At 43.7% G+C, this 26,634-nt stretch overlaps 1 protein-coding gene and 1 long non-coding RNA gene across 3 annotated transcripts in view; both read right to left on the reverse strand.

Moving 5' to 3' along the window:
- LOC110490368 (carbohydrate sulfotransferase 11) overlaps positions 1–16,456 on the reverse strand; it is a 65,469-nt gene extending 49,013 nt beyond the window's left edge. The window contains exon 1 of one of the 2 annotated variants that reach the window (XM_021563718.2): positions 16,226–16,456. In XM_021563718.2, the coding sequence (XP_021419393.1) occupies positions 16,226–16,328 (103 nt within the window). In that variant the 5' untranslated portion in view covers positions 16,329–16,456. Of the gene's footprint in view, positions 1–16,210 lie in introns of both variants that reach the window. The other variant, XM_021563717.2, reaches the window with a different exon arrangement.
- Positions 16,457–19,576: 3,120 nt separating this feature from the next.
- On the reverse strand, positions 19,577–22,437 carry LOC118938817. The gene is made up of 3 exons (XR_005036133.1): positions 22,381–22,437; positions 21,020–21,167; positions 19,577–20,488 (listed from the first exon to the last, which is right to left on the reverse strand). It is a non-coding gene; the product is annotated as an uncharacterized LOC118938817 (long non-coding RNA).
- Positions 22,438–26,634: the final 4,197 nt, after the last annotated feature.

The following is a 26,634-nucleotide window of genomic DNA, read 5'->3' on the forward strand; positions in this document are numbered from 1 at the left end:
AAAAAAGAATAACAGTCATGGGAGCCTGGGACCTGATAAACCTGACAACTTCATCCAACAAGAGTCGAAGGACAGAGGGATACACTATCTAGAACCTTCTCATCGCAGATCTGGTAGGTCAAAAAAGCATGGCCAATTTTGTTTCCACCATTAGGTTCTACTGTAGGTGGCACAGGGTGACATGTTGTGTAAACCAAAACAGCATAAAACGTGTGTATCACAAAGCACGATCAAATGAATTAGCCCAGTTACAGTCATTTTCTGAAACATTTAGAAATCGTTTGGTCATTTTTTGTTGTTAAATTAATCTACTTTTGATAATCAGCTAGTTATAGCTAGATGGTAGTTTGCTAGCTAGTTAGCTCCCATGCTGATTTCAAGTATTCTTAAACTAATACAAGACTAACTAAAAAATATAACGTTTTTTCATTAGGAAAGTTAACTAGCTAGCGCATCATGATTGGTGAGATTATGTCAGCTAGCTATCTCCAGTAAGGTCATGTGTTTTCACTTATTGCATGTTTGTTGTGTTCTCCCTGGTTTCCACTAGTTACCACCAAAATTGTTTATATTGTAAAATATATTTAAGGTGAGGGGTTAGGCATAATGTTAGCAGTGTGGTTAATGTTAGGGTTAAGGTTAGTTTTAGGTTTAGGTTTAAAATAACATTTTAAGTTGTAGAAATAGGAGGGCTTTATGGCGTTGTAGCTGTGGTAACTAGTTAGGACTGTCCTCCCTGCTACACTTGCTCGTTCGTGAGCTGGCTGCTCGTTTTAAATAGTAATATCTAATCTGTTCAAAACAGTGGAAGCAGATGCAGCAGTAGCCATTCGGTTTTTGACATGCACAAGTGAAATAGCTGTATCTATGCTGTTGTTCAAATGTACATATCACTTTATATACATTATCTTCTCAAAGAAACTACCGGTAGTTAGAAAACTTGGCATATATTTCTGTCATGCTGCTTTGTTGACATCTCCAACCACCTCGCGCCATGGGTATTCAGCCAATCAGCAGCTGCCTCTGTTCCATGCACCCAAACTCTCTGCTCTGGGACATACCATTCTCCTGAGGAAGATAAAACGGGGGAGTACTGTGTGACTTAGTCATTTAGACCTGTAGTCTGGTCTGCCTTGGACATGGTCTGTCCATCCTTCTCTCAGCGTGATCTCAGTTACATATAATGCCTGCTGTTCTCCAGTACTGCAGTCTTGCACCACCAAATTATAGTGTGTGTCCAATCGAAGACTGCGTCCTCTTAAAATAGACAGCAGGCGAAATTATAGTCCTGTAGTGTGAGTGTGTGTGTGTCAGTCGACCCTGAGCAAAACAGAAAGAGAAAGTGAAGAAATACGAAGATGCTTCCTCTACAGGATCGGTGGGTCCCCCACGGGACAGTTGAGCTAATGTATGCTAATGTGATTAGCATGAGGTTGAAGTAACAAGAACATTTTCCCAGGGCATAGACATATCTGATATTGTCAGAAAGGTTCAATTCTTGTTAATCTAACTGCACTGTCCAATTTAAAGTAGCTATTACAGTGAAAGAATACCATGCTATTGTTTGAAGAGAGTGCACAGTAATGAACTTGAAAAGTTACTAATAAACCAATTAGGCAGGTTTGGGCAGTCTTGATACAACATTTTGAACAGAAATGCAATGGTTTATTAGATCAGTCTAAAAATGTGCACATACACTGCTACCATCTAGTGGCCAAAATCGAAATTGTCCCTCGGCTGTAATAATACATTATGGCCTTCTCTTGTATTTCAAAGATGATGGTACAAAAAGAAACGGTTGTTTTTCTCTTTGTATTATATTTTACCAGATCCAATGTGTTATATTCTCATTCATTCATTTCACATTTCAACAAACTTAAAAGTGTTTCCTTTCAAATTGTATCAAGAATATGCATATCCTTGCTTCAGGGCCTGAGCTACAGGCAGTTAGATTTGGGTAGGTCATTTTAGGGCCTGAGCTACAGGCAGTTAGATTTGGGTAGGTCATTTTAGGGCCTGAGCTACAGGCAGTTAGATTTGGGTAGGTCATTTTAGGGCCTGAGCTACAGGCAGTTAGATTTGGGTAGGTCATTTTAGGGCCTGAGCTACAGGCAGTTAGATTTGGGTAGGTCATTTTAGGGCCTGAGCTACAGGCAGTTAGATTTGGATAGGTCATTTTAGGGCCTGAGCTACAGGCAGTTAGATTTGGGTAGGTCATTTTAGGGCCTGAGCTACAGGCAGTTAGATTTGGGTAGGTCATTTTAGGACCTGAGCTACAGGCAGTTAGATTTGGATAGGTCATTTTAGGGCCTGAGCTACAGGCAGTTAGATTTGGGTAGGTCATTTTAGGACCTGAGCTACAGGCAGTTAGATTTGGGTAGGTCATTTTAGGGCCTGAGCTACAGGCAGTTAGATTTGGGTAGGTCATTTTAGGGCCTGAGCTACAGGCAGTTAGATTTGGGTAGGTCATTTTAGGTGAAAATGTACACAAATTCTCGCAGACGGATGGTGACAGATGACTCTCAGGTTCTCCTTGTTAATGTTAACAGCTGTTCTCAGAACAGCCTTTAAACACTCAAGACTAAAGGAGAGATTGGTAGAATGAGAGTAATAACTCACCTGACCGTTCATATTGTAGGCTACCACTTTAAAGGACATATCAAATCTCCCTCCGTGCCTCTGCCTGATGTTATACACTGTATAGTGAGTGTACAAAACACTCACTTTCCCTCAGAACAGCCTCAATTCGTTGGGGCATGAACTCTACAAGGTGTCAAAAGCTTTTCCACAGGGATGCTGGTCCATGTTGACTCCAATGCTTCCCGCAGTTGTGTCAAGTTGACTGGATGTCCTTTGGGTGGTGGACCATTCTTGATACACAAGGGAAACTGTTGAGGGTGAAAAACCCAGCGGTGTTGCAGTTCTTGACAGACTCAAACCGGTGCACCTGGCACATACTACCATGCCGTGCTCAAACCTTTTGTCTTGCCCATTCACCCTCTAAATGGCACACATACACAATCCATGTCTCAATTGTCTCAAGGTGTAAAAATCCTTCTTTAACCTGTCTCCTCCCCTTCTTCATCTACACTGATTGAAGTGGATTTAACAGGTGACCTCAATAAGGGATCATAGTTTTCACCTGAATTTACCTGGTCAGTCTATGTCATGGAAAGAGCATGTTTTGTACACTCAGTGTAAGTCCTCCTCAGACTCTCTCCATCTTTCTCTTTCTGGCTTTGTCACTGTCTAGGCTGGGCTCTGGAGCTCTGAGTTTTGGCAGAGCAAGCTGGGTTAGGGATCAGGTACAACTCAGCAGTCTGCAGTCTCTCAACAGCTCTACTCTCTTCCCCACATCTCATCTACCTCTCTCTTCTCTTCTCCAGTCATCACCCCCTCTCCTCAACCGTTCTCCTCCATCTTCTTCCTACTCGTTTCTCAACATCTAAATCCTCATACCCCGTACACTTCCCAATCCAGCCTTTTACTCATCTCTCACTCCACCCCTCCATCTCTCACCTATACTCCTCTCCCCTCTCCTGTGTCATCGTCCCTCTTTCCATTCTACCCTCTTCCCTTCTCTCCTCCCTCTTCCCTTCTCTCCTCCCTCTTCCCTTCTCTCCTCCCTCTTTCCATCCTACCCTCTTCCCTTCTCTCCTCCCTCTTCCTTTCTCTCCTCCCTCTTCCCTTCCCTCCTCCCTCTTTCCTTCTCTCCTGATCCCTATTTCCTTCTCTCCTCCCTCTTCCCTCTCTCCTGCTCTCTCTCTGGTCTAGACAGAGTGACTGTGTCCTGGTATAACCTGACCAGACGTCACACCACAGACGCCATGTTCTCAGCCTGGACTGGCAGCACTTTGATTTGGAGAGGAGATGGGGTTACGTGTGTGTGTGTGTGTGTCAGGAGAGCTTTATTTGTTCCTCTATGATGGCAATGTGTCCAGCCCTCCTTCCCTTTTCCTGGACGGGCATGAGAGGGGTCTTTGAGTCGCGCCACGCTGCCCAGCCTAGCGACCATCTGGTAACCTGCCATGGTGTGGGCTCACAGGCTGGTGTTGGTGCCCACCATTCCCCCTGGCATTGCAAAACCAGCTGCGCTGGCAGTGGCAGAACAACCAGGCTGGAACGTACCACACCCACTAACACACTCACTCAAGGCCTGATAGAGAGGCTAAAAATAGGGAGAGAGAGGGGGGGGGGGGGGGTGGAATGAAAGAATCAGAGGATACAGACAGACACGGTGTGATCAGAATCAGAATCAACTTTATTCACTAGGTACATTTACACATACTCAGAATTGTACTGTACTTGGTGATATGGTGCTGCTAGTGAGAGACGACATACTCAGAATGTTACTTGATGATATGGTGCTGCTAGTGATACACAACATTTAGAGACAGAATACAGACAATGGAGTTTAAACAAATGTTACAAACACTATATATATAAAAGTATGTGGACACCCCTTCAAATTAGTGGATTCTTTGATTTCAGCTGCACCCGTTGCTGACAGGTGTATAAAATCGAGCACACAGCCATGCAATCTCCATAGACAAACATTAACAGTAGAATGGCCTTACTGAAAACCTCAGTGTCTTTTAACATGTCACCGTCATAGGAAGCCACCTTTCCAACAAGTCAGTTCGTCAAATTTCTGCCCTCTATAGCTGCCCCAGTCCACTTTAAGTGCTGTTGTTGTGAAGTGGAAACGTCTAGGAGCAACAACGGCTCAGCCGCGAAGGCCACACAAGCTCACAGAATGGGACCGCTGAGTGCTGAAGCGAGTAGCGTAACACTCACTGCTCGGGTGCAACGTCAGCACAAGAACTGTTCGTCAGGAGCTTCATGAAATGGGTTTCCATGGCCGAGCAGCCGCACGCAAGCCTAAGATCACCATGCTCAATGCCAAGCGTCGACTGGAGTGGTGTAAAGCTCGCCGCCATTGGACTCTGGAGGAGTGGAAACGCGTTCTCTGGAGTGATGAATCACGCTTCACCATCTGGCAGTCAGACGGACCAATCTGGGTTTGGCGGATGCCAGGAGAACGCTACCTGCCCCAATGCATAGTGCCAACTGTGCAGTGAAGGGAAATCTTAACGCAACAGCATACAATGACATTCTAGATGATTCTGTTCTACCAACTTTGTGGCAACAGTTTGGGGAAGGCCCTTTCCTGTTTCAGCATGACAATGCCCCCGCAGAAACGTTCCAACATCTAGTGGAAAACCTTCCCAGAAGAGTGGAGGCTGTTATAGCAGAAAAGGGGGAGCCAACTCCATATTAATGCCCATTATTTTGGAATGAGTGTGTATGTTTCAGATGTTTCCCATTAGCCATAGTGCAGCCCGTTGAATGTTCCTCTCAGAGCCACTTAATGAGACATAGTGACTGAGACCTCCTCCATTTAATTAAAACCATGATTCACTCACTCCTTCACAGCCACCATGCAGTCTACAGCCCTGAGTCTACACTGTATAGCCTGGTCCCAGACCTGTTTGTGCTCTGTTGATAACCTCTCATAGACAGACTGCGTAAACATAAATGGCACCGTATATCTGTCATGAGACAACGAGCAGCATTAATTATGGCATGCGGACTTGGAAAAAAAATTGAGATTTTTAGCGTCTATTGAATTTTGAAGGTGCGGGGACATTTGACCCATAGACTTGCCCATAACTTCCGATTCTCGTTATATGTATGGACCTAGAACTTAATCGAGCATCTGACCAATTACGCACGATTTTAGTTCTGGGTTACCCGAGATAACTCTCCTGTGGTCATTATAGCGCCTGTGGTCATTATAGTCTGATCCCAGACCTGTTAGAGATGTCTTGCCAACACCTATGTTCATCTTCACAGACAATGAGAGTGGACAAGACAACACAAGCAAATCTGGAACCAGGCTAAGTACCCTGTACCCTAACGGTCCTGCTTTGGTGTTCTTGGTCTTAAGGCAGCAGACTGCAGACGGCTTTGCCATGGCTGTTACTCACTCTAATGACTAAATCAATGTGCTGCTCCATGCTCCCAGCTTGCTGGTAGACCAGGGACTCGGGACTAAACTGAGCACTCACCCGAAAAGAAACGGCTACTGGGCAACAAACTCTCTCTTTGTCTAACACACACACACATACACACACACACATTTCTTCTCTGAAACAAATTGACTCACACAAGTTGACAACAAAAAAGGAAGGACCAATATGTTCAGACACGTACGCAGCTGACACACACACCTTAGCTGTGAGTCTGTCTGAGAGGCTGAGCAGCACTTCACATCATCGACGGACCATGCTGTCACCACCCAAAAATGATCCAGCACCCTCCTCTATCCCTCTCTCCAGCGCACAACCGCTAATAATGCCCAAATGTGGTTAACTTCACGTGTTAACCTGCAGTTAACCTGCTAACCGCCCAGGGACTAAAACATAACAACCAAATCAATATTTATCGGCAGGAGGCAGCGTGATTACATTCACATCTCTCTTAGTCTGACGTTCCAGCAACACTCAGGTGTTGAAACCGCCCAGTAACAACAGAGAACGGAAGAGGTTTGCTGAGATCAACAGAACCTAGGCAGACTGGTTAATGTGCCCTTCAATCAGAGGCAAGCCCTCTAACGGTTTACGATATGTGGCAACCAGATGTTGACATGTAGAAAACGCCACTTAAGCAGACATTTTCCATCATTAACATCCCCCCTTCCATATCCACCTCGTATCAGGGAGGAAATTATTGTTGGGGGTTGAGAGAAACCCCTGAACATCTGTGAGCCCCTCGTCTGTTAAATAGAGAGGTCTGCACCATTAGACACAGCACCTTTCACTCAACGATGTGTGTGTGTGTGTCCCACTCTCTTCCTCTATCTCTCTTCCTCCTTTACTCAATCACACCTACACACTCCCAGTCTCTTCCTCTATCTCTCTCCCTCCTTTACTCAATCACACCTACACACTCCCAGTATCTTCCTCTATCTCTCTCCCTCCTTTACTCAATCACACCTACACACTCCCAGTCTCTTCCTCTATCTCTCTCCCTCCTTTACTCAATCACACCTACACACTCCCAGTCTCTTCCTCTATCTCTCTCCCTCCTTTACTCAATCACATCTACACACTCCCAGTCTCTTCCTCTATCTCTCTCCCTCCTTTACTCAATCACACCTACACACTCCCACTCTTATGACAGTTCCTTCCAAAACCCTACTAGGGCTTTACTAAGTATCTGCCCTTTAACACTGTTTGGGCCACACAGCTTGGTTTCACCAGGCAGGGAGAATGTGTCTCTCTCACAGTAGTACAAACCATAAAGACATAAAAGACTGCTGATACCACCGAGAGACGACTGGTCTTCTCTGTGGTTTCTGAGGGGGAGGCTAACTTCCTTTTTCCCATACGCAGTACTACCAGTAAACGTGTCGTGTGTGTGTGTGTGTGTGTGTGTGTGTGTGTGTGTGTGTGTGTGTGTGTGTACACCCACTGCTGCTGTGAGGCCTCTTACTTGAGGCCCATGATCAGATTATCAGAGGCACAGGAAGTAAGGGGGGAAGAGGGGGCTCTTTCTCACTCTCTCTCTCTTTCTAGAAGACTATCTGTCTATTGTCGCCCTTATAAATGAGTTGTTCTGTGCTAAAGGATGTCTATAGCTGTTAATTACTTAATGACTGCATTATCAGAGCGCATGTGTGTGTCCGTGTGTGTGTGTGTGTGGCTGTCAGTAACCCAGTGGCAGTCCCCTGTAATGAAGTCCAGACTCTCCAACACATGGCTATCAACCTTGCGGCTGCCTGGCCAAAAGTCCAGACGGAACACAGTCATGGGCCCTGAACTGGAGCACCACAGGCCAACGAAATATACAGCATAAATAGGGCACAGTTCACTGTGTGTGGACAGAGCCACAATGTCATGGTCCTTCCCCATCCTTCATGCACCTCCGGGATGTTTGATCCAAGGCCTTGGGAGCCAAGCTGCTGAGGAAAACAACAAACCCACTCAGATCACACCAACAGGACGTCCGGGATACGCTCCCACAATACACACTCACAGGCAGAGGAGAGAGCGAGGATACAGGACAATGGGGTTGGGAGAGGGCGAGTGAGAGAGACAGGCGGAGAGAGAGAGAGAGAGGGAGAAGAGAAAGAGTAGCGAGAGAGAGAGCCCACTGGATAGCTCTTCTGACAACAAACCCACACCCACTGAGGACACACAAAAGCCAGAGATTGTGCTCCTCGTTGACTCTAATGGGAAATACATTGATGAGAGGAAACTTTTTCCAAAACACCAAGTGACTAAACCCTGGTGTCCCAACAACCGGCGTGCCCTGGAGCTGCTGTTAGAGGACAGACTAGGGTCCCCCAGCCACATCATAATAGACACAGGCACAAACGACCTGAGAGCCCAGCAGGAAAGGGTGGCCACAGCATTCAAGGGAGTGTTTGAAAAAGCCTCTTCCCCAACGCACAAGTGGTTATCTCCACCCTGCTACCAGGAAAAGACTTTCACGCTGACACCACACCGCGGGTGAATGCAAGCATTTCCCGGGACTGTGCCTCAAAACCAAATGTTTACCTGGCTCATCACTCCACCTTGGACTTGAACAGCCTTTGTGACCAGGCCCACCGCTACAAGGCAGCAGTCCCCACCTTCACCAGGACCCTGAAGGACATCACCCTCAACCGCAGCCCCAGCACCTCATACAGGAGCAACAGAGAAACGGACACCCCCAGAGGATCTGAACCAATAGGATCCACACCAAAAGGACGTACACCCAGGATACAACCACATCCCCACCCAAATTGGAAATATAGACATTGTTATCCTACAAGAAACATGGTATAGAGGACACGGACCCACTGAACGCCCTCTAGGTTACAGAGAGCTAGTAGTCCCATCCACCACACTACCAGGTGGGTGGTATAGAGGACACGGACCCACTGGTTGCCCTCTAGGTTACAGAGTAGATAGTCCCATCCACCAAACTACCAGGTGGGTGGTATAGAGGAGATGGACCCACTGAACGCCCTCTAGGTTACAAGAGTTGGTAGTCCCATCCACCAAACTACCAGGTGGGTGGTATAGAGGACATGGACCCGCTGGTTGCCCTCTAGGTTACAGAGTTGGTAGTCCCATCCACCAAACTACCAGGTGTGAAACAGGAAAGAGACTTGGTATAGTGCAGGTAGCCTAGTGGTTAGAGAGTTGGACTAGTAACCAAAATGGTTGCAATATCAAATCCCCAAGCTGACAAGGTAAAAATATGTTGTTCTGCTCCTGAACAGGCAGTTAACCCACTGTTCCTAGGCTGTCATTGAAAATAAGAATTTGTTCTTAACTGACTTGCATAGTTAAATTTAAAAAAATATATAAATCCCACTCTATTAAATGAGTCAAAACAGAAACATTTTACATCTGGCTAGAAATTAATAAGAAACTTATCTCAACAGAGAACAATGTCCTCATGTGTGCTACCTATATCCCCCCAATAGAACCCCTATACTTTAACGATGACAGCTTCCCCATCCTAGAGTGGGAGATCAACCATTTCCAGGCCCAGGGACATGTACTAGTCTGTGGCGACCTAAATGCCAGAACTGGATAAGAACCTGACACTCTTAGCACACAGGGGGACAAACACCTACATGGAGGTGACAGCATTCCCTCCCAAATATGTCCCCCTAGACACAACAATGACAAAACAACCAGCAAAAACGTGTCACAACTCCTGCAGCTTTGTCGCACGCAGGGTCTGTACATAGTTAATGGTAGGCTTCGAGGAGACTCCTATGGTAGGTACACCTACAGCTCATCCCTTGGCAGTAGTACTGTATATTACTTTATCACTGACCTCAACCCAGAGTCTCTCAGAGCATTCACAGTCAGTCCACTGACACCCCTATCAGATCACAGCAAAATCACAGTCTACTTGAAGAGAGCTATACTCAATCATGAGGCATCAATGCCAAAGGAACTGAATAATATTAAGAAATGCTATAGATGGAGGGAAAGTAGTGTAGAAACCTACCAAAAAACAATTAGGCAACAACAAATTCAAACCCTTTTAGACAACTTCCTGGACAAAACATGTCACTATTATAGTGAAGGTATAAACTTGGCAGTAGAAAACCTGAACAGTATATTTTACCTCTCAGCTTCCCTATGAAATCTAAAAATGTCAAGTAGACAACCTAAGAAAATTAACAACAATGACAAATGTTTTGATGAAGAATGCAAAAACCTAAGAAATATATTGAGAAACCAATCCAACCACAACTATAGAGACCCAGAAAACCTGAGCCTACTCCTTCATTATGGTGAATCACTAAAACAATACAGAAATACACTATGAAAAAAGAAGGAACAGCACTTCAGAAATCAGCTCAATGTAATTGAAGAATCCATAGAATCTAACCACTTGTGGGAAAATTGGGACACACTAAATAAACAACAACAACACAAAGAATTATCTATCCAAAATGGAGATGTATGAGTAAACCACTCCTCCAATCTTTTTGGCTCTACAACAAAGAACAAACAGCAAGAAAATACTGTACATGATCAAATACAAATCTTAGAATCAACTGATAAAGACTACCAACACCCACTGGATTCTCCAACTACATTTAATGAACTACAGGACAAATTGCAAACCCTCCAACCCTAACAGGCCTGTGGTGTTGATGGTATCCTAAATTAAATGATCAAATATACAGACCACAAATTCCAACTGGCTATACTAAAACTCTTTACATCATCCTCAGCTCTGGTATGTTCCCTGATATTTGGAACCGAGGACTGATCACCCCAATCCACAAAAGTAGAGACATATTTGACCCCAATTACTACCGTGGGATATGGGTCACAGCAACCTTGGGAAAATCCTCTGCATTATCATTAACAGCAGACTTGTACATTTCCTCAGTGAAAACAATGTACTGAGCAAATGTCAAATTGGCTTTTTACCAAATTACCATACGACAGACCACATATTCACCCTACAAACCCTAATTGACAAACAAACCAAAACAAAGACAAAGTCTTCTCATGCTTTGTTGATTTCAAAAAAGCCTTTCACTCAATTTGGCATGAGGGTCTGCTATACAAATTGATGGAAAGCAGTGTTGGGGGAAAAACATACAATATTATAAAATCCATGTACACAAACAACAAGTGTGCGGTTAAAATTGGCATAAAAACACACATTTCTTTCCAAAGGGCTGTGGGGTGAAACAGGGATGCAGCTTGAGCCCTACCCCCTTCAACATATATATATGAACGAATTGGTGAGGGCACTAGAACAGTCTACAGCACCGGGCCTCCCCCTACTAGAATCTGAAGTCAAATGTCTACTATTTGCTGATGATCTGGTGCTTCTGTCCCCAACCTAGGAGGGCCTACAGCAGCACCTAGATCTTCTGCAATGATTCTGCCAGACCTGGGCCCTGACAGTAAATCTCAGTATGACCAAAATAATGGTGTTCAAAAAAGGTCCAGTTGCCAGGACCACAAATACAAATTCCATCTAGACACCATTGTCCTAGATCAAACAAAAACCTATTCATACCTCAACACATCAACACCTCAACACCTCAAGTTATCATAGATAACTTCCACAAGGATGTGAATGATCAAAGAGACAAGGCAAGAAGAGCCTTCTGTGCCATAAAAAGGAAAATAAAACTCAACATCCAAATTAGGATGTGGCTAAAAAAAGTTACGTTATCGAACTCATTGCCTTCTACAGTTGTGAGGTCTCACCAACCAAGAATTCACAAAATGGGACAAACACCCAATTGAGACTCTGCATGCAGAATCCTGCAAAACCCCAAACAATGCATGCTGAGCAGAATTAGGACTACATGCGTTAGTTATCAAACTCATGAAAAGAGCTGTTTAATTCTACAACCACCTAAAGGGAAGCGATGCCCACACATTCCACCCCAAAACCCTCACCTACAGAGAGATTAACCTAGAGAAGAGTCCCCTAAACCAGCTGGTTCTGGGGCTCTGTTCACAAACACAAACTGACCCCACAGAGCCCCAGGATATAAATTAATTTAGACCCGACCAAATTATGAGAAAGCAAAAACATAACTATTTGAAAAAACAGAGTAAATTGGAATGCTATCTGGCACTAAACAGAGAGGACACAGAGGGAGAATACCTGACCACTGTGACTGTCCCTAAATTGAGAAAATCCTTGACTATGTACAGACTCCGTGAGCATAGCCTTGCAATTGAGAGAGGCCACCATAGGCAGACCTGTCTCTCGAGCAATGACTGGCTATGTGCACACTGCCCACAGAATGAGGTAGAAACTGAGGTACACTTCCTAACCTCCTGCCAATTGTACGACCACATTAGGGACACATATTTCCCATAGATTATAGACCCACAATGAATTTGAAAACAAATCAAACATTGATAAACTCCCATATCTGTTAGGCGAAATACCGCAGTGTGCAGTCATAGCAGCAAGATCTGTGGCCCGTTGCCATGAGAAAAGGGCAACCAGAGGAACACAAACAACATTGTAACTACAACGTATAATCATCTGTTGATGTATTTCCCCTTTCATACTTCAACCACTTGCACATTGTTACAACATCGTACAAAGCCAATAATATAACATTTGAAATGTCTATATAATTGTATAACTTTTGTGAGTGTAATGTTTCCCTTGTTCATTTCCCTTGTTTATTGTCCATTCCACATGCAAACATGTTTCCGATGCCAATAAAGCCAATTCAATTGAATTTTGAGAGAGAGAGAGAGAGAGAGAGAGAGAGAGAGAGAGAGAGAGAGAGAGAGAGGAAGAGAGAGAGAGAGAGGGAGAGAGAGGAAGAGAGAGAGAGAGAGAGAAAGAGAGAGAGAGAGAGAGAGAGAGAGAGAGAGAGAGAGAGAGGAAGAGAGAGAGAGAGAGAGAGAGAAAGAGAGAGAGAGAGAGAGAGGAAGAGAGAGAGAGAGAGAGAGAGAGAGAGAGAGAGGGAGGGAGAGAGAGAGAGGGAGAGAGAGGAAGAGAGAGAGAGAATCTTGTTTTATCACTCTAGGTCATCTCTTCTCTGTTCAGGATAACATCATAAGCTTTTGTGCTGGAGAATTCCACAACACAAAAAAAGAGACAGTTCTAGAACACATGCACAGAAACGGGGACATGAATTCTAGAATTCCCACAAATGGGATAAAAGCCGTTGAATTCCTATGCACAAAGGGAGACACTGTAGAGCTCTAGAATGTAAGTCAAGGATTCTACCATCAAACTCTAGTGATTATGGATGAGGTAACCACAGTCTGCAGATCAGCCGTCTTCCCCACAGTATCAGTTCCACCCTACATTACTGTCCCGGGGTAGCAAGCAGTAAGGAATTTTGAGTTTCCCAAATAAATTCCACCAGAGGCTTTGGCCATCTCATTCTTGATCAAGTCTTTTTCGCTAAACTCCATCTGACTGCCTCATACCCCCTTTTCCCCCTCCCCTAGCTCTCTTTGAGGTCCGTCGCTATGGAAATCTTCCCCAAAAATTCAGCTGGGTTCCAAATTAGGTCAGTGAGTCATGTCACTGTCCATGCTCGGCTGCTCTAGTCTGGACACACTGGTGCATTATGGGGGATGTGAAACGTGAGTGTGTGACTGAGGCCAGAGTGCACAACCAGGTCACCACTCACACACAGTCAAGAAAATACACTGAACAGAGCCCCAGTATAAACACGTGCACAAACACACACACAGACAGTCATGCCCAGTCTCTCCAAAATACCCCCTGGCACCGCTCACCCAAAGAATACTGACTAAACTAAACATCCATATTAGCTGCTGTTGCTCCTTTGGTCCCAGTCCTAATGCCTTTAAAAGGCTGCCTGCAGTGGAAGGCAACCTCATACAGACACTGAATGATCTATCAGAGGCACAAAGCTTCAACTGAGCTCAACGGACTATGACTCAAGCTGGATCTGTCTCTTTGAAGAACACTTTCATTGGAGTGTTTCCAGTGTGTGTGCATGTTTGCACTCGTGTGCGCATGCGAGCAAGTGTGTGTGTGTGTGTGTGTGTGTGTGTGTGTGTGTGTGTGTGTGTGTGTGTGTGTGTGTGTGTGTGTGTGACTGTGTGTGTGTGTGTGTGTGTGTGTGTGTGTGTTGAGCCCACACTGAGACACCCAGATGAGGAGTCTCTCTCTACTGTCTGGTTTAGAGGTCGTGGCCTCAAAGGGCCTGTAAACGAGGTGAGAGTTTGCACAGGGGGGCGAGACAGGATTCCCAGGCAGTCTAACATTCCGGAACCAGAGGAACGCTCCTCGGACTTCCGTGTGCCGTGAACTGTTACAGGAAGACCAGAGGGGTTCAGTCTGTCATGTTCTTAGGCTGTATTGTGTGTGTGAGTGGGGGGAGGGGAGGTCAAGAGGGAGAGAAATAAACACAATTACACACCGAAATGTCAGACATTGTCTGTTATTCACTTAAGCATTGGGCAGGAACCAGACAGAACCGTTTTAGGCTACTGGAATTGTGTGCAGTTTGGTTCACGTGCCGTTGATGGGGCAACCTCAGATCAGACTTAATTTGCCAGACCACTATTAATGTCAATCCCTGGTCTCACCCATATAATCGTTTCATAATCCCAGACACAAAACCCCACTACCATTAAACCACTGACACACACACACACACACACACACACACACACACACACACACACACACACACACACACACACACACACACACACACCATCTTACACAGGGCTTTCTCTCATATGTCAGAGATGTATTCTTTACAAACAATTACATGCAACATTTTCTGATGTCCCCTCTTCTAAAACGAGATAGGTCCCTATGCCTGGGAGAGGCTCGCTATAGCAACCCCCTCAGCCTTTTGTCTTTGTGGAGCTACAGAATGTCGAAGGGGGAGTCATGCATCACCGCTGGAAAGCATTTCTCCACATTCCCTAGTATCTGTGTGCGCACTAACGCACATATACTGTGACAGTCTCCGCGGTGCTGTATGGTTAACGGAATAGGGATGACACGCATTCAGGTGCAGTAGGCTAGTGATGAGAGGAGCCCCGTCGCGGGTGTAGCCTACATCGATGACTCACAACCGGGGCCTCAGAAATTCCACCAAATTATGTGGAAGTACGGCGTGGTAATTTGAGTTTTACGCAGTAGTACTTGGTTATTCTTTAGTACAATGCATTCGCTGATATTCCCCTTCCTTTCAATAAAATCCATTACCACCTTGTTCACTTTTCGGACACAACTTTGAATCAAAGGAGGGGAACGAATAAAGTATTAGTGCAAAATCCCATTTAGCAATAATACGGTCACTTTGGCTGTAAAAAATCTACATGGTACAATAAATACCCTGTTATGATTTACATCACTATATTCCCTACTACCGCAAATAGAGACTTGGCCACATTGAAATAAAGCATAGCCAAAGTGTTCAATATAATTGAGGTCATTAAAATCACGCTTTTTTTCTCTCAGACGTCCCTTTCTAAAAAAAAAAGTGTATTTTTGCCACCTCTCTGATCCTGGACCATGGCATGGAACAGGAGCTCAAATTAAACCGTTTCAGTCATGGGAGGAATTTAACAGCGCCACACAGTTGCTCAGAAATAATTTGTCTTTACAGTAAACCTGTTGTAGGTCAATATTGAGGCATTTTGCTGTTTGTACAGTGCGATCATTGCGCGTCTGAAAGCAGGGCTCTTTGATTCATGGTACAGAGCCTCTACTGTACGGACGCGGGCGAACTGTACCGTGGCAGTGGCACAGGGTCCACTTCAGCCAAACTGACTGGAGGGAGACAAAATGCATCCATCCATCCATCCATACCAGCGAAAACGCCCGCGACTACAGGCAATGCATACCGCAATCTCAAAACACACATGTCGTGCTCGTTTCCCAAGATATTACTGATTCTGGCACAATAGCCTATACGATCAATTGCATAAACGCACAATCTATGTGATAGTGTTTGACCTAAAACAGGCAACAAATTATTTCCGAACCTCGGCGACACAGGATGGAATTACGCGTCCGCCGGATAGATGGCTGTTACAACCTTGTAATTATTTATAAAATGCATGATTCAACACAGTCAACAAATACATCGATATCAACATGCCACAACAGAGTGGGCACTGGGCAGCAGTGAGGACGTCACAGATCAATGAACACAACACACAACAAATTCGAGAGAGACAGAGATCCTACCTACCTGGTTGGAACATACTTTGGAAATAAAAGATGACCAGAATAAAAGATCCCAAACAAGTGGCGAGTACCATCCGGCATATTCTGCTCATCCTCATCAGCTCGAGCAGAGTCTGTTTCATGGCTGGCAGGGAATGACTGTGGCGGATTTTCTGTGTGGAGGTCGGTCGGTCTGAGCACCGGGGCTTGGCGTGCCGTTGTGGTACTGATGGTGATACTCACTGCAATTGTCCGCTACTCAATGAGCTCAATGCCTTCACTCTGGACTGTACTATTCGTCCCTCCCTCCTAAACTACAGGGGAAGCAAGACAACGATTCTGCCCCCTTTTGCAACAGAAAATGAGCGCGCCCAAAGGCGATGAGCAAGGTAGACGAGTAAAAGAAACCGCGTCGCACATTGAGAAATGAATGGTTTTATACCACATTGCTATATATTTATTTTTGTATGTGTCTAAATATGTCTAAGTGTTTCCCCCTTGTAATACGATTATTTATGGAAGGATGAATTATCACCATCTGAGTGAGTGACTGTGTAAGAGAAGTACTGTGTGGATGAATTCCTCTCACAGCAAGAACAGGCAAACACTAACAGAGAAGTAGATCGATGCCGCTGACATAACCCAGACATAGTGAAACTGTTCATTATAACAGAGATTACATAACGTAGGCTACTGTACAAACCGGCGTTCGTGTATGGAAATGGTTTGTGGTTCAGTTTGTGAGTAAATGTGCGTAGCTAATTGAATTGTGCGCATCTATAGATTAGATAGATGGTTATTGTTCAAGTCTAGTGATGGGAATACCATATTTAGATAATTTAATTGCAAGACAAATCAATTGAGTTGATTGAATTTCAATCAAATAATGTTGTCAAATCAGGCTAGTGAGAGTTATATATATGTGTTTTACCTGAATATGATATGGCTAAAATTGACACATTTTACCCGTTGGACGTTTCCTTGCCAGTCTTGCAGAGGCCATAGGAGGATACGGTATGCCAATGTAGTAATTCCTCAATACTACGGGTATGGGTATTATAGCACCACCTAGTGTCAGTGGTTGACAATTTTTTTATTTTTTTCCAAAGTAGCCATAGCAAAGAGTTTGGGTTTTTCCCTTAGCACTACACAGCTGATTCAAATAATCAACTCATCATCAAGCTTTGATTATTTGAATCAGCTGTGCATTGCTAGGGCAAAAACCAAAACGTGCATCCAGTTGCCCAGGGACCAAGTTTGGTAAACCCTGCCATAGAGTACCACAGTGTGAGTCATCATCAGTGGCAATTTTTGCATGTAAATCTTGGTGGGGCAAACAAAAAAAATTAAACTAATTATGCATGCCAGCAAAGCCACTACACAACACTACACTAAACAATATATTTATTGCATTAAAACGGTGACAAACGGTGCCCACAAACTGTTAGGACCTACATAAAGCTGTCCCAACAGCAGTCCCAACACCTTACCACTGCTACAACTGGCTATCAGCGGAGCCTTGTCTGGCAGTGAAACAGTTCATTCAGCCTCATTTACTGCCTTCTTAAAATCATAGCTGATATGGCTGACTTGTTTGTGGTTTCTACTGACATTTGAGATGTACAAATTATGGCATAAGGGGACGAGCAGATAAGAGGCAATCTGTAATTTAGATTAAGACATTCATGAGCGAGCTAGGACGGATATTGTCAATATAACTATTTGTTCAGCACTTTTGAAATGTACAGCGACAGAATTCAGAGCATGGGCCATTCTTACAGTATTCTCCCTGTACACCAAGTCAGAACAGTAGGATAAATAACGGGGGTATATAAGCAGACAATGAAAACTCTTACAATATTCAATGATTACATTTCTCTAAAACAGGCTATAGGCTACATGTGCATCACAGAGTCCGAACAGTAGGTGAAATTAAGAGGGGAAAAGGGACCAAATGATTAGCGTGAGGCACATGGGCTACTAACAGCTTACTACAGAACATACACTTAGTATTACTTTCTTAGCTACAGTATACATATCTCCCTGGCATATTACATAATTTATACAGCAGCATACAATATATTTTTTGGACACACCTTGTTATGCTTTGTTCACTTCCTTCCAAACCACTCATTGTTGAATTTGAGATTTCCAACTTGTTGTGTAATGTTTATGTCCAATGGCCGATGAGCACCGATACCTTTGATCTATAATTTCTCTTCCTTATTTCTCTTTATATGACAAGGATTGAAAAGGATTTGCCAATAGACTGTCAACTTGATTCATGATGATGACTGCTAGCTAAGTTTTTGAAAGTATGATTTGGTCACATTTTACCTGTGTCCTTGAGCCTTCTTGGATGGGCACTTTTAATGTAACTCTATGGCAGCACCCAAAGGGCTAGAATTTTCAAAATCCGCAGTTAGACTTCACGGTGAAATAGTGTCCCCATGAGTGACAGAATACTAAGCCAATCACAGCGCAACGCTCCGTATTTTCTGCTGGCTTGCCCCACAGAACACACTTTTTCAAGAAAACAAAAAATAAACTATGTTTGTATGCAGCTTTATTAACTCAATGATATTTCTATATTTTCTTTCACATTGTTTGCAAACTGATATGTGACACATATTAATGCCAAAATAACATGCAAAACAGGCAACCCCCCCACCCCAAAAAATAAAATGTAGAATATTTTTGCAAAAAACGTGGGGCTTGTCTGAAAGAGATTTACATGGTAATCAAAATGTCACGCCAGGGTAAGCCTACATGAAACACAGCCGAAAAATGAATGGTGGAAAAACGATTGGAACCATTTTCCTGTTTGACTGCTAGGTTTTATGGGTATTAGGACACCTTCACTGTGGATCTTTATTGAGCAAGTCCACAGTGATCTATTCTAAAAACCAATGGAAACAACTTCTGAAAAGATCCCAAAGCAAAATGACAAACATGTGAATCAATGTATCAATATGATTATAACTAGGACAATTAGAGACATAGATGAATGGTATTCCTAATAACTTGTTCTGGGTGATATCAAATACATCTCCAGACAGACACTGTTCCGCTTTCCTTCTATTGATCTAATTCTATTCTAATAGCGTTTGTAGACTGGTGTACTTCCCCTTATTGGTACATCAGTCTCTGAATGCTCAATGTGTCTGCATAAGGAATAAACAGCAAGGTTGTCTAGAGGACAAGCTGAACTGTAAGCAGTAATAAAACATGTATTCCTCAAGCAGAACTAAATTGTTAGTGAAGCATGCCTCTACAATGTTCCATGGGGACATATCCTGGTGATTATGTGCTGACAGGTGAAAAAGTGTCGGCATAAAAGAGAGAGATGCAGCGCAAACACATGCATGCACGCATGCACACACACGTGCTTACTCTGAATTGTAGGTAACATTTGTGTCTGAAGTGATGGATGATAATAGCCTTATTAGGGGGGGGGTTCTATATCTTTCTAGGTGTTGTAGCCTTTTGCCCCTGTCTCTCCTCCCATTAGTATGAGAGACCTTAGTAATGATCCCTGTGAATATTCATCACAGTGTTTAAGTCAGTCACTATGTCCTGCAGAACTGAGACAGAGAGAATGACAAATGGAGATAGTGAGAGAGAGAGAGAAAAAGACAGAGAGATTGTAGTCTTAGGTTAATGTATCCCATATGAACCACTTCCTTTAATTAAAAGTAAGAGCATTTTATTAATGAATATTTCTTCATTCTGATAATAGTTTAATCTCGATCTGTTCATTACATTACATTATGGCACTTAAATCCCTTCAGCCCGTAGCTACAGAACCCTGCATAAAAGCATGAACTGTGTTTCTACAGTATTTAAATGCTCAATCAGGGCTTTATCGCTACTCAGCAGCCATTAAACTGTCAGTACAGTCACAGACTAATGAGTATTCATAAGGACTGCAGAGTTCACAGTTGAAAAGTGTCAGAGGTGCCCTCACAGGTTAATATCAAAGTTTGGTTCATTAATATGGCAAAAGAAAGAGTTTAAAAGAGAAGAAAAAAACATGGAAACAGGAAGTGACCCCAGTGTCTAGGGCCAGCAGCAACAGTGTCAGTCCCCGCCCACCTGTCAATCAGGCTCCGGACTCAGAGGTCATTAGACGGCTGATAGCTGCCCGTCACACAACAATGAGGATGTTCTGACTGGCTTCTCCCTGCTATCTGTACCGTTGCCTTGGACAACAGTGATTGACAGAAGGGGGCTAACCTCAGCAGTTCCCTCTGACCATCATGGTGTCAGTGGCACACTGAGTTACTGTCAGTTTGGTCAACACCTGAGGGAGAGACACATAATTAATAACCATTTAACAACACAGACTCAACATCCTTTCAAGAGAAAGAAAACGTGTGTGTGTGAAGTTCAGACACTTTCCAAACAAAAACCCACCCCACCCAGCACTACTGTTATAAAACCTCTGTGAACCATTAATGTGCCATATCACACTTCTCAAATCCCATCTTCCCTGCTGTTGGAAACTAAAGTTTTCTACAAACTCCATTAAACAGTCTATTGAAGTCTTACGAAAGTTTTCAAAGTGTCAGGAGAGTGAAAAGCAGCCCAGAAGAACATTGGTCTGAGGGCTCCATCCTGTATTAGCTCTATAGGAAATGGACTGTGTGTGATGTGGTTTGTAATGTAAGTCTATGAATAATTCACACAGGGAGCATTAGCAGCAAGCAAACCATCAGAGACAGTTGATCTGGGACTGCTGGACTTTTGATAATATACGGTGGCCATTTTGTGCCGGATTGTTCACCATACATTAGTTAGTGCAATGGAGAGGAAAGGAAACTGGCGTACTGACCTGGGCACAAACAGAGTGGAGTCCCACAGTGGTGTCCTACAGTGGTGTCCAGCTGCTGTTTGATCAGACCACACCTCAGAGCCACAGCAAAGCCCTGGATCACCTCCCCTGCACTGGGCCCCATCAAATGGAGACCTACCACACGCTCCTGTGGAGGTGACAGAACACATACACACTATAATATACAGAAAAAACACACACAAATATGCCTATACAGGGTGGAAAAAGTTGAATGAACATGGAGAAGTGTTCCTCTAGAACAGGGAAGGGCAACCAAGTCCTCCAGTCCTCCAAGGCCTGACTGGTGTCGTGCTTTTGCCCCAGCTAACACACCTGACTCCAATAATTGGTTTAATCAGCTGTGTTTTGGAGTTGCCTATCCCTGCTTTAAAGGAAAGAGAATACCCTCAAAGAGTAAAGACATTTAAAGTATAGCACGAAAATCCCAAACACATACAGTTGAAGTCAGAAGTTTACATACACCTTAGCCAAATACATTTAAACTCAGTTATTCACAATTCCTGACATTTAATCCTAGTAATAATTCCCTGTCTTAGGTCAGTTAGGATCACCACTTTATTTTAAGAATGTGAAATGTCAGAATAATAGTAGAGAGAATGATTTTTTTCAGCTTTTATTTCTTTCATCACATTCCCAGTGGGTCAGAAGTGTACATACACTCAATTAGTATTTGGTAGCATTGCCTTTAAATTGTTTAACTTGGGTCAAACGTTTCGGGTAGCCTTCCACAAGCTTCCCACAATAAGTTGAGTGAATTTTGGCCCATTCCTCCTGATAGAGCTGGTGTAACTGAGACAGGTTTGTAGGCCTCCTTGCTCACATGCGTTTCTCAGTTCTGCCCACAAATTTTCAATAGGATTGAGGTCAGGGCTTTGTGATGGCCACTCCAATACCTTGACTTTGTTGTCCTTAAGCCATTTTGCCACAACTTTGGAAGTATGCTTGAGGTCATTGTCCATTTGGAAGACCCATTTGCGACCAAGCTTTAACTTCCTGACTAATGTCTTGAGATGTTGCTTCAATATATCCACATAATTTTCCTGCCTCATGATGCCATCTATTTTGTGAAGATACCAGTCCCTCCTGCAGCAAAACACCCACACAACATGATGCTGCCATTCCCGTGCTTCACAGTTGGGATGGTGTTCTTCGGCTTGCAAGCCTCCCCCTTTTTCCTTCAAACATAATGATGGTCATTATGGCCAAACAGTTATATTTATGTTTCATCAGACCAGAGGACATTTCTCCAAAAAATATGATCTTTGACCCCATGTGCAGTTGCAAACAGTAGTCTGGCTTTTTTTATGGCGGTTTTACTGTGGATATAGATCATTTTGTACCTGTTTCCTCCAGCATCTTCACAAGGTCCTTTGCTGTTGTTCTGGGATTGATTTGCACTTTTTGTACTAAAGTACATTAATCTCTAGGAGACAGAACGCGTCTCCTTCCTGAGCGGTATGACGGCTGGTCCCATGGTGTTTATACTTGCGTACTATTGTTTGTACAGATGAACATGGTACTTTCAGACCTTTGGAAATTGCTCCCAAGGATGAACCAGACTTGTGTGGATGATTTTCCCGTGATGTCAAGCAAAGAGGCACTGAGTTTGAAGGTAGGCCTCGAAATACATCCACAGGTACACCTCCAATTGACTCAAATTATGTCAATTAGCCCGTCAGAAGCTTCTAAAGCCATGACATCATGTTCTAGAATTTTCCAAGCTGTTTAAAGGCACAGTCAACTTAGTGTATGTAAACTTCTGACCCACTGGTATTGTGATACAGTGAATTATAAGTGAAATAATCTGTCTGTAAACAAATGTTGGAAAAATTACTTGTGTCATGCACAAAGTAGATGTCCTAACCAACTTGCCAAAACTATAGTTTGTTAACAAGAAATGTGTGGAGTGGTTGAAAAATGAGTTTTAATAACTCCAACCTAAGTGTATGTAAACTTCCAACCTCAACTGTATGTTCAGGTATTGTGCCCTGTCCCCCGTGGCGATGACGAGTGTCTCTGCTGTGTGATAGGTCCTCCACCCGTTGACATCTTGTCGCCTGATTGGATAACAGCCACAGAGTGACATGACATCACTGACCAGGGTCGTTACTATCGAAATCCGATGAGGAAACACAGAGAATCCTTGCTTGAATTCCCCTATCCAAGCTGCTTCCTCGTGCTTAGCTGTACACTACACCCACCACCACCCTGTCCAACTGTCCAGACCTCCCTCTACTCCCATTATTCTCACCTGTCCAGAAGCCCCTCCCCCATGCTGACCTGTACAGTGTGTGGCTCCAGTATCTCTCCATGGGCGTTCAGGTAGGTGACATCACTGTCCCTCAGCTCCCTCCTCAGCTCGAAGCTCACAGACTTCACATGTTGTTGTACCGCCTCCACCATTTCACCCCCGCCATGGGACACTACAGGCCATAATAACACATAACAACAGACCATTATAACACATAGCAACGCACACATCTAATCAACCACTAGCATTTAAACTCTGGATAGGATGCAAATAACTAAAGACACACACATTCAATATTGATTCAATGGAATAAGATACATATCTAGACTATAATAGAACTGATGCCCCAAATACATATCCTGCACTGTAACTGCAGCCCCAGACCCTCTCCAAATCTCACCCTGTTTCTCAAACTTCCAGCCGTACTTCCGGGCATCCTGGATGGCTTTTCCCAGCAGAGGCTTGGTGCAGGAGGTTCCCGGGAATACTGCCCACGTTCACACTGGAACCAGCTAGACCTGGCGGACAGTGAAAGTCAATAACCACTCAGAAAATGATTGAGCACAAAATGGCATTATGTAATGAAGTAATAGACGATATGGTGAAAACACTGTCTGCATCACACACCCCATTTAGTGCCTTTAGGGGTGGGAGCCACCAAGTCAAAAAACAGTACCCTCCTCCTAAAGCCAGCAGCTTCCTGAAAGAGAAAAGGGGGAAAAGAAAGGGGGAATACGAACAGAGAAGTGGGTGAGGGAAAAGAGAGGTGTCAGTCAGATAAAGTAAAATCCCAAATCCTCTCACTGTCAAGTTCCTTCCTCTCATTTCCACTTTTCTCTGGATTTCAGAATATAACAGCTCATATCATTAGCATAAAATCAATTTAAATGATAATTATCACAGTATGCTTGGGCACACTGTGAGTATTGGCCAGATCAGATGACTGCTGATTAAATGAGTTAGTGTGTGTAGGCTGGCTCACAGCCAATTGGGGTTAACACAGCTTTATGCAGGTTGACTACATGTAGAGAGATGGAATATCTCATCTTTGAAGAGGGTTGCAAATCCCAGAAAGGACAAAAAGAGATTCAAACGGACATATAAGATAGAAAGATCATTGAGAAAGCCTGCAGGGAGAATGGATTAAACTCAAATAATTGTTATTAATGAGTTTCTCTGAATTTGAAACGTAATTAAAAGAACAATTCCTCTTAAAAAAAAAGAGCAAGACTAGAAGAGAAGGTGAGACAGCTCCATAAAGAGGGTGGTAGATCAGTGACAGACAGGAAGAGACACAGACAGTACTGTAGGTGTTGTGTCTAGACACACAGAGCAGTCAGGGGATGTCTGTTGCAGTCAGGACCTCATATGCCTATAGAAGAGAGGGGACAGAGACAGAGACCGACAGGGAGAGAGAAAGCATTACGGTCCATACTTGTCATACAGTAAGCATTAGCTGTTTGACATTTCCATTAGAGAAGGAAATGAGGCTAAATCACAACCTTGAGCACAAAGAGACTTCTTTGAAGTGTGCTTCTTTGTCTCTCTGGGTGAATATTAGCACACCACATCATTGACTCCAATAACCCCTGAGAAAATGTGTCACCTCGTTTCACTCTGAATTTGAAAGACATTATGCCCTCTTAAAAAAAAAACTTTAAAATGATTTAACATTTCAGTCTAGGGGTGTTTCTATCAAAGGTGGTGCAGGCAGTGTGGAAAGGAGAATTCTGTTGTGTCCACAGAGATTTGTACAACCTTTCAGATATTGTTATAGGAACTCTTCTATTGCAACATAAAAACATCCTTTATTTCCACACCGATTTCAACATCCATGTCTGATCCATAGTGGGTTGGAATTAGATCGGCAAGCGGTCTCAGAGTGAAACATAGTGAAGGGGTGTAAAAATACAAGTTAGGGCATTTTTCAACAAACATTTGCATCAGTAGCAGAAACACATATCATTGTACCGGTAATGATATTATGTCAATCAATTCGACTGGGACTCGTGAAGTTTACAGTTCAGCACTGCATCTTTTCAATTTATGTTGGTGCAATGTAGCCACCTGGTGGATAAAATCAGAGCTGCACTGAACGTTATACCACAGAATTTCTAAACCATCTTTGGCTATACTATTGGTTTTCAATAATTAAATATTTGATTGGTCCAAATCATTTTTTAAATAATCTGATTTCGTAGAGAAACAGGATCTAAAGAGAAGTATACAATATATATATATGTACCAACACACTACGTAAATAAATTCAAGAAAATATGAGTCCCACCAACGGAACGTGTTGTTGGAAAGTTCTATCAAGTATATTCTATCCTTCAAGATGATTCTGGAAGGAGTAAGTTATAGCGGTGAACTTTTCCAAATAGTTTCGCTGAAATGTCTGACTCAACCGTCAGCGAGTGTGCCGATTTTGTCAGGGGACAGTACACAAACGCATAAGGTGCTGCGATGGCGTTCACTTGTGGTGAAAACAGGCAAAAGCATGGATATGAATATCACTGTAATTATGTGAATACACAATAATATATTCTGGCCCTTCTTTGGACACTGTGCTATCTAACCTCCAAACGAGCTTCAATGCCATACAACACTCCTTCCGTGGCCTCCAACTGCTCTTAAACGCCAGTAAAACCAAATGCATGCTTTTCAACCGTTCGCTGCCTGCACCCGCACGCCCGACTAGCATCACCACCCTGGATGGTTCCGACATAGAATATGTGGACATCTATAAGTACCTAGGTATCTGGCTAGACTGTAAACTCTCCTTCCAGACTCATATCAAACATCTCCAATCTAAAATCAAATCGAGAGTCGGCTTTCTATTCCGCAACAAAGCCTCCTTCACTCGCGCTGCCAAACTTACCCTAGTAAAACTAACTATCCTACCGATCCTCGACTTTGGGATGTCATCTACAAAATAGCTTCCAATACTCTACTCAGCAAACTGGATGCAGTTTATCACAGTGCCATCCGTTTTGTTACTAAAGCACCTTATACCACCCACCACTGCGACCTGTATGCTCTAGTCGGCTGGTCCTCGCTACATATTAGTCGCCAGACCCACTGGCTCCAGGTCATCTACAAGTCCATGCTAGGTAAAGCTCTGCCTTATCCCAGTTCACTCGTCACGATGGCAACACCCACCCGTAGCACGCGCTCCAGCAGGTGTATCTCACTGACCATCCCTAAAGCCAACACCTCATTTGGCCACCTTTCCTTCCAGTTCTCTGCTGCCTGTGACTGAAACGAATTGCAAAAATCGCTGAAGTTGGAGACTTTTATCTCCCTCACCAACTTTAAACATCTGCTATCTGAGCAGCTAACC

Source organism: Oncorhynchus mykiss, chromosome 15, assembly GCF_013265735.2.
Source record: "Oncorhynchus mykiss isolate Arlee chromosome 15, USDA_OmykA_1.1, whole genome shotgun sequence".
Taxonomy (NCBI): Eukaryota; Metazoa; Chordata; class Actinopteri; order Salmoniformes; family Salmonidae; genus Oncorhynchus; species Oncorhynchus mykiss.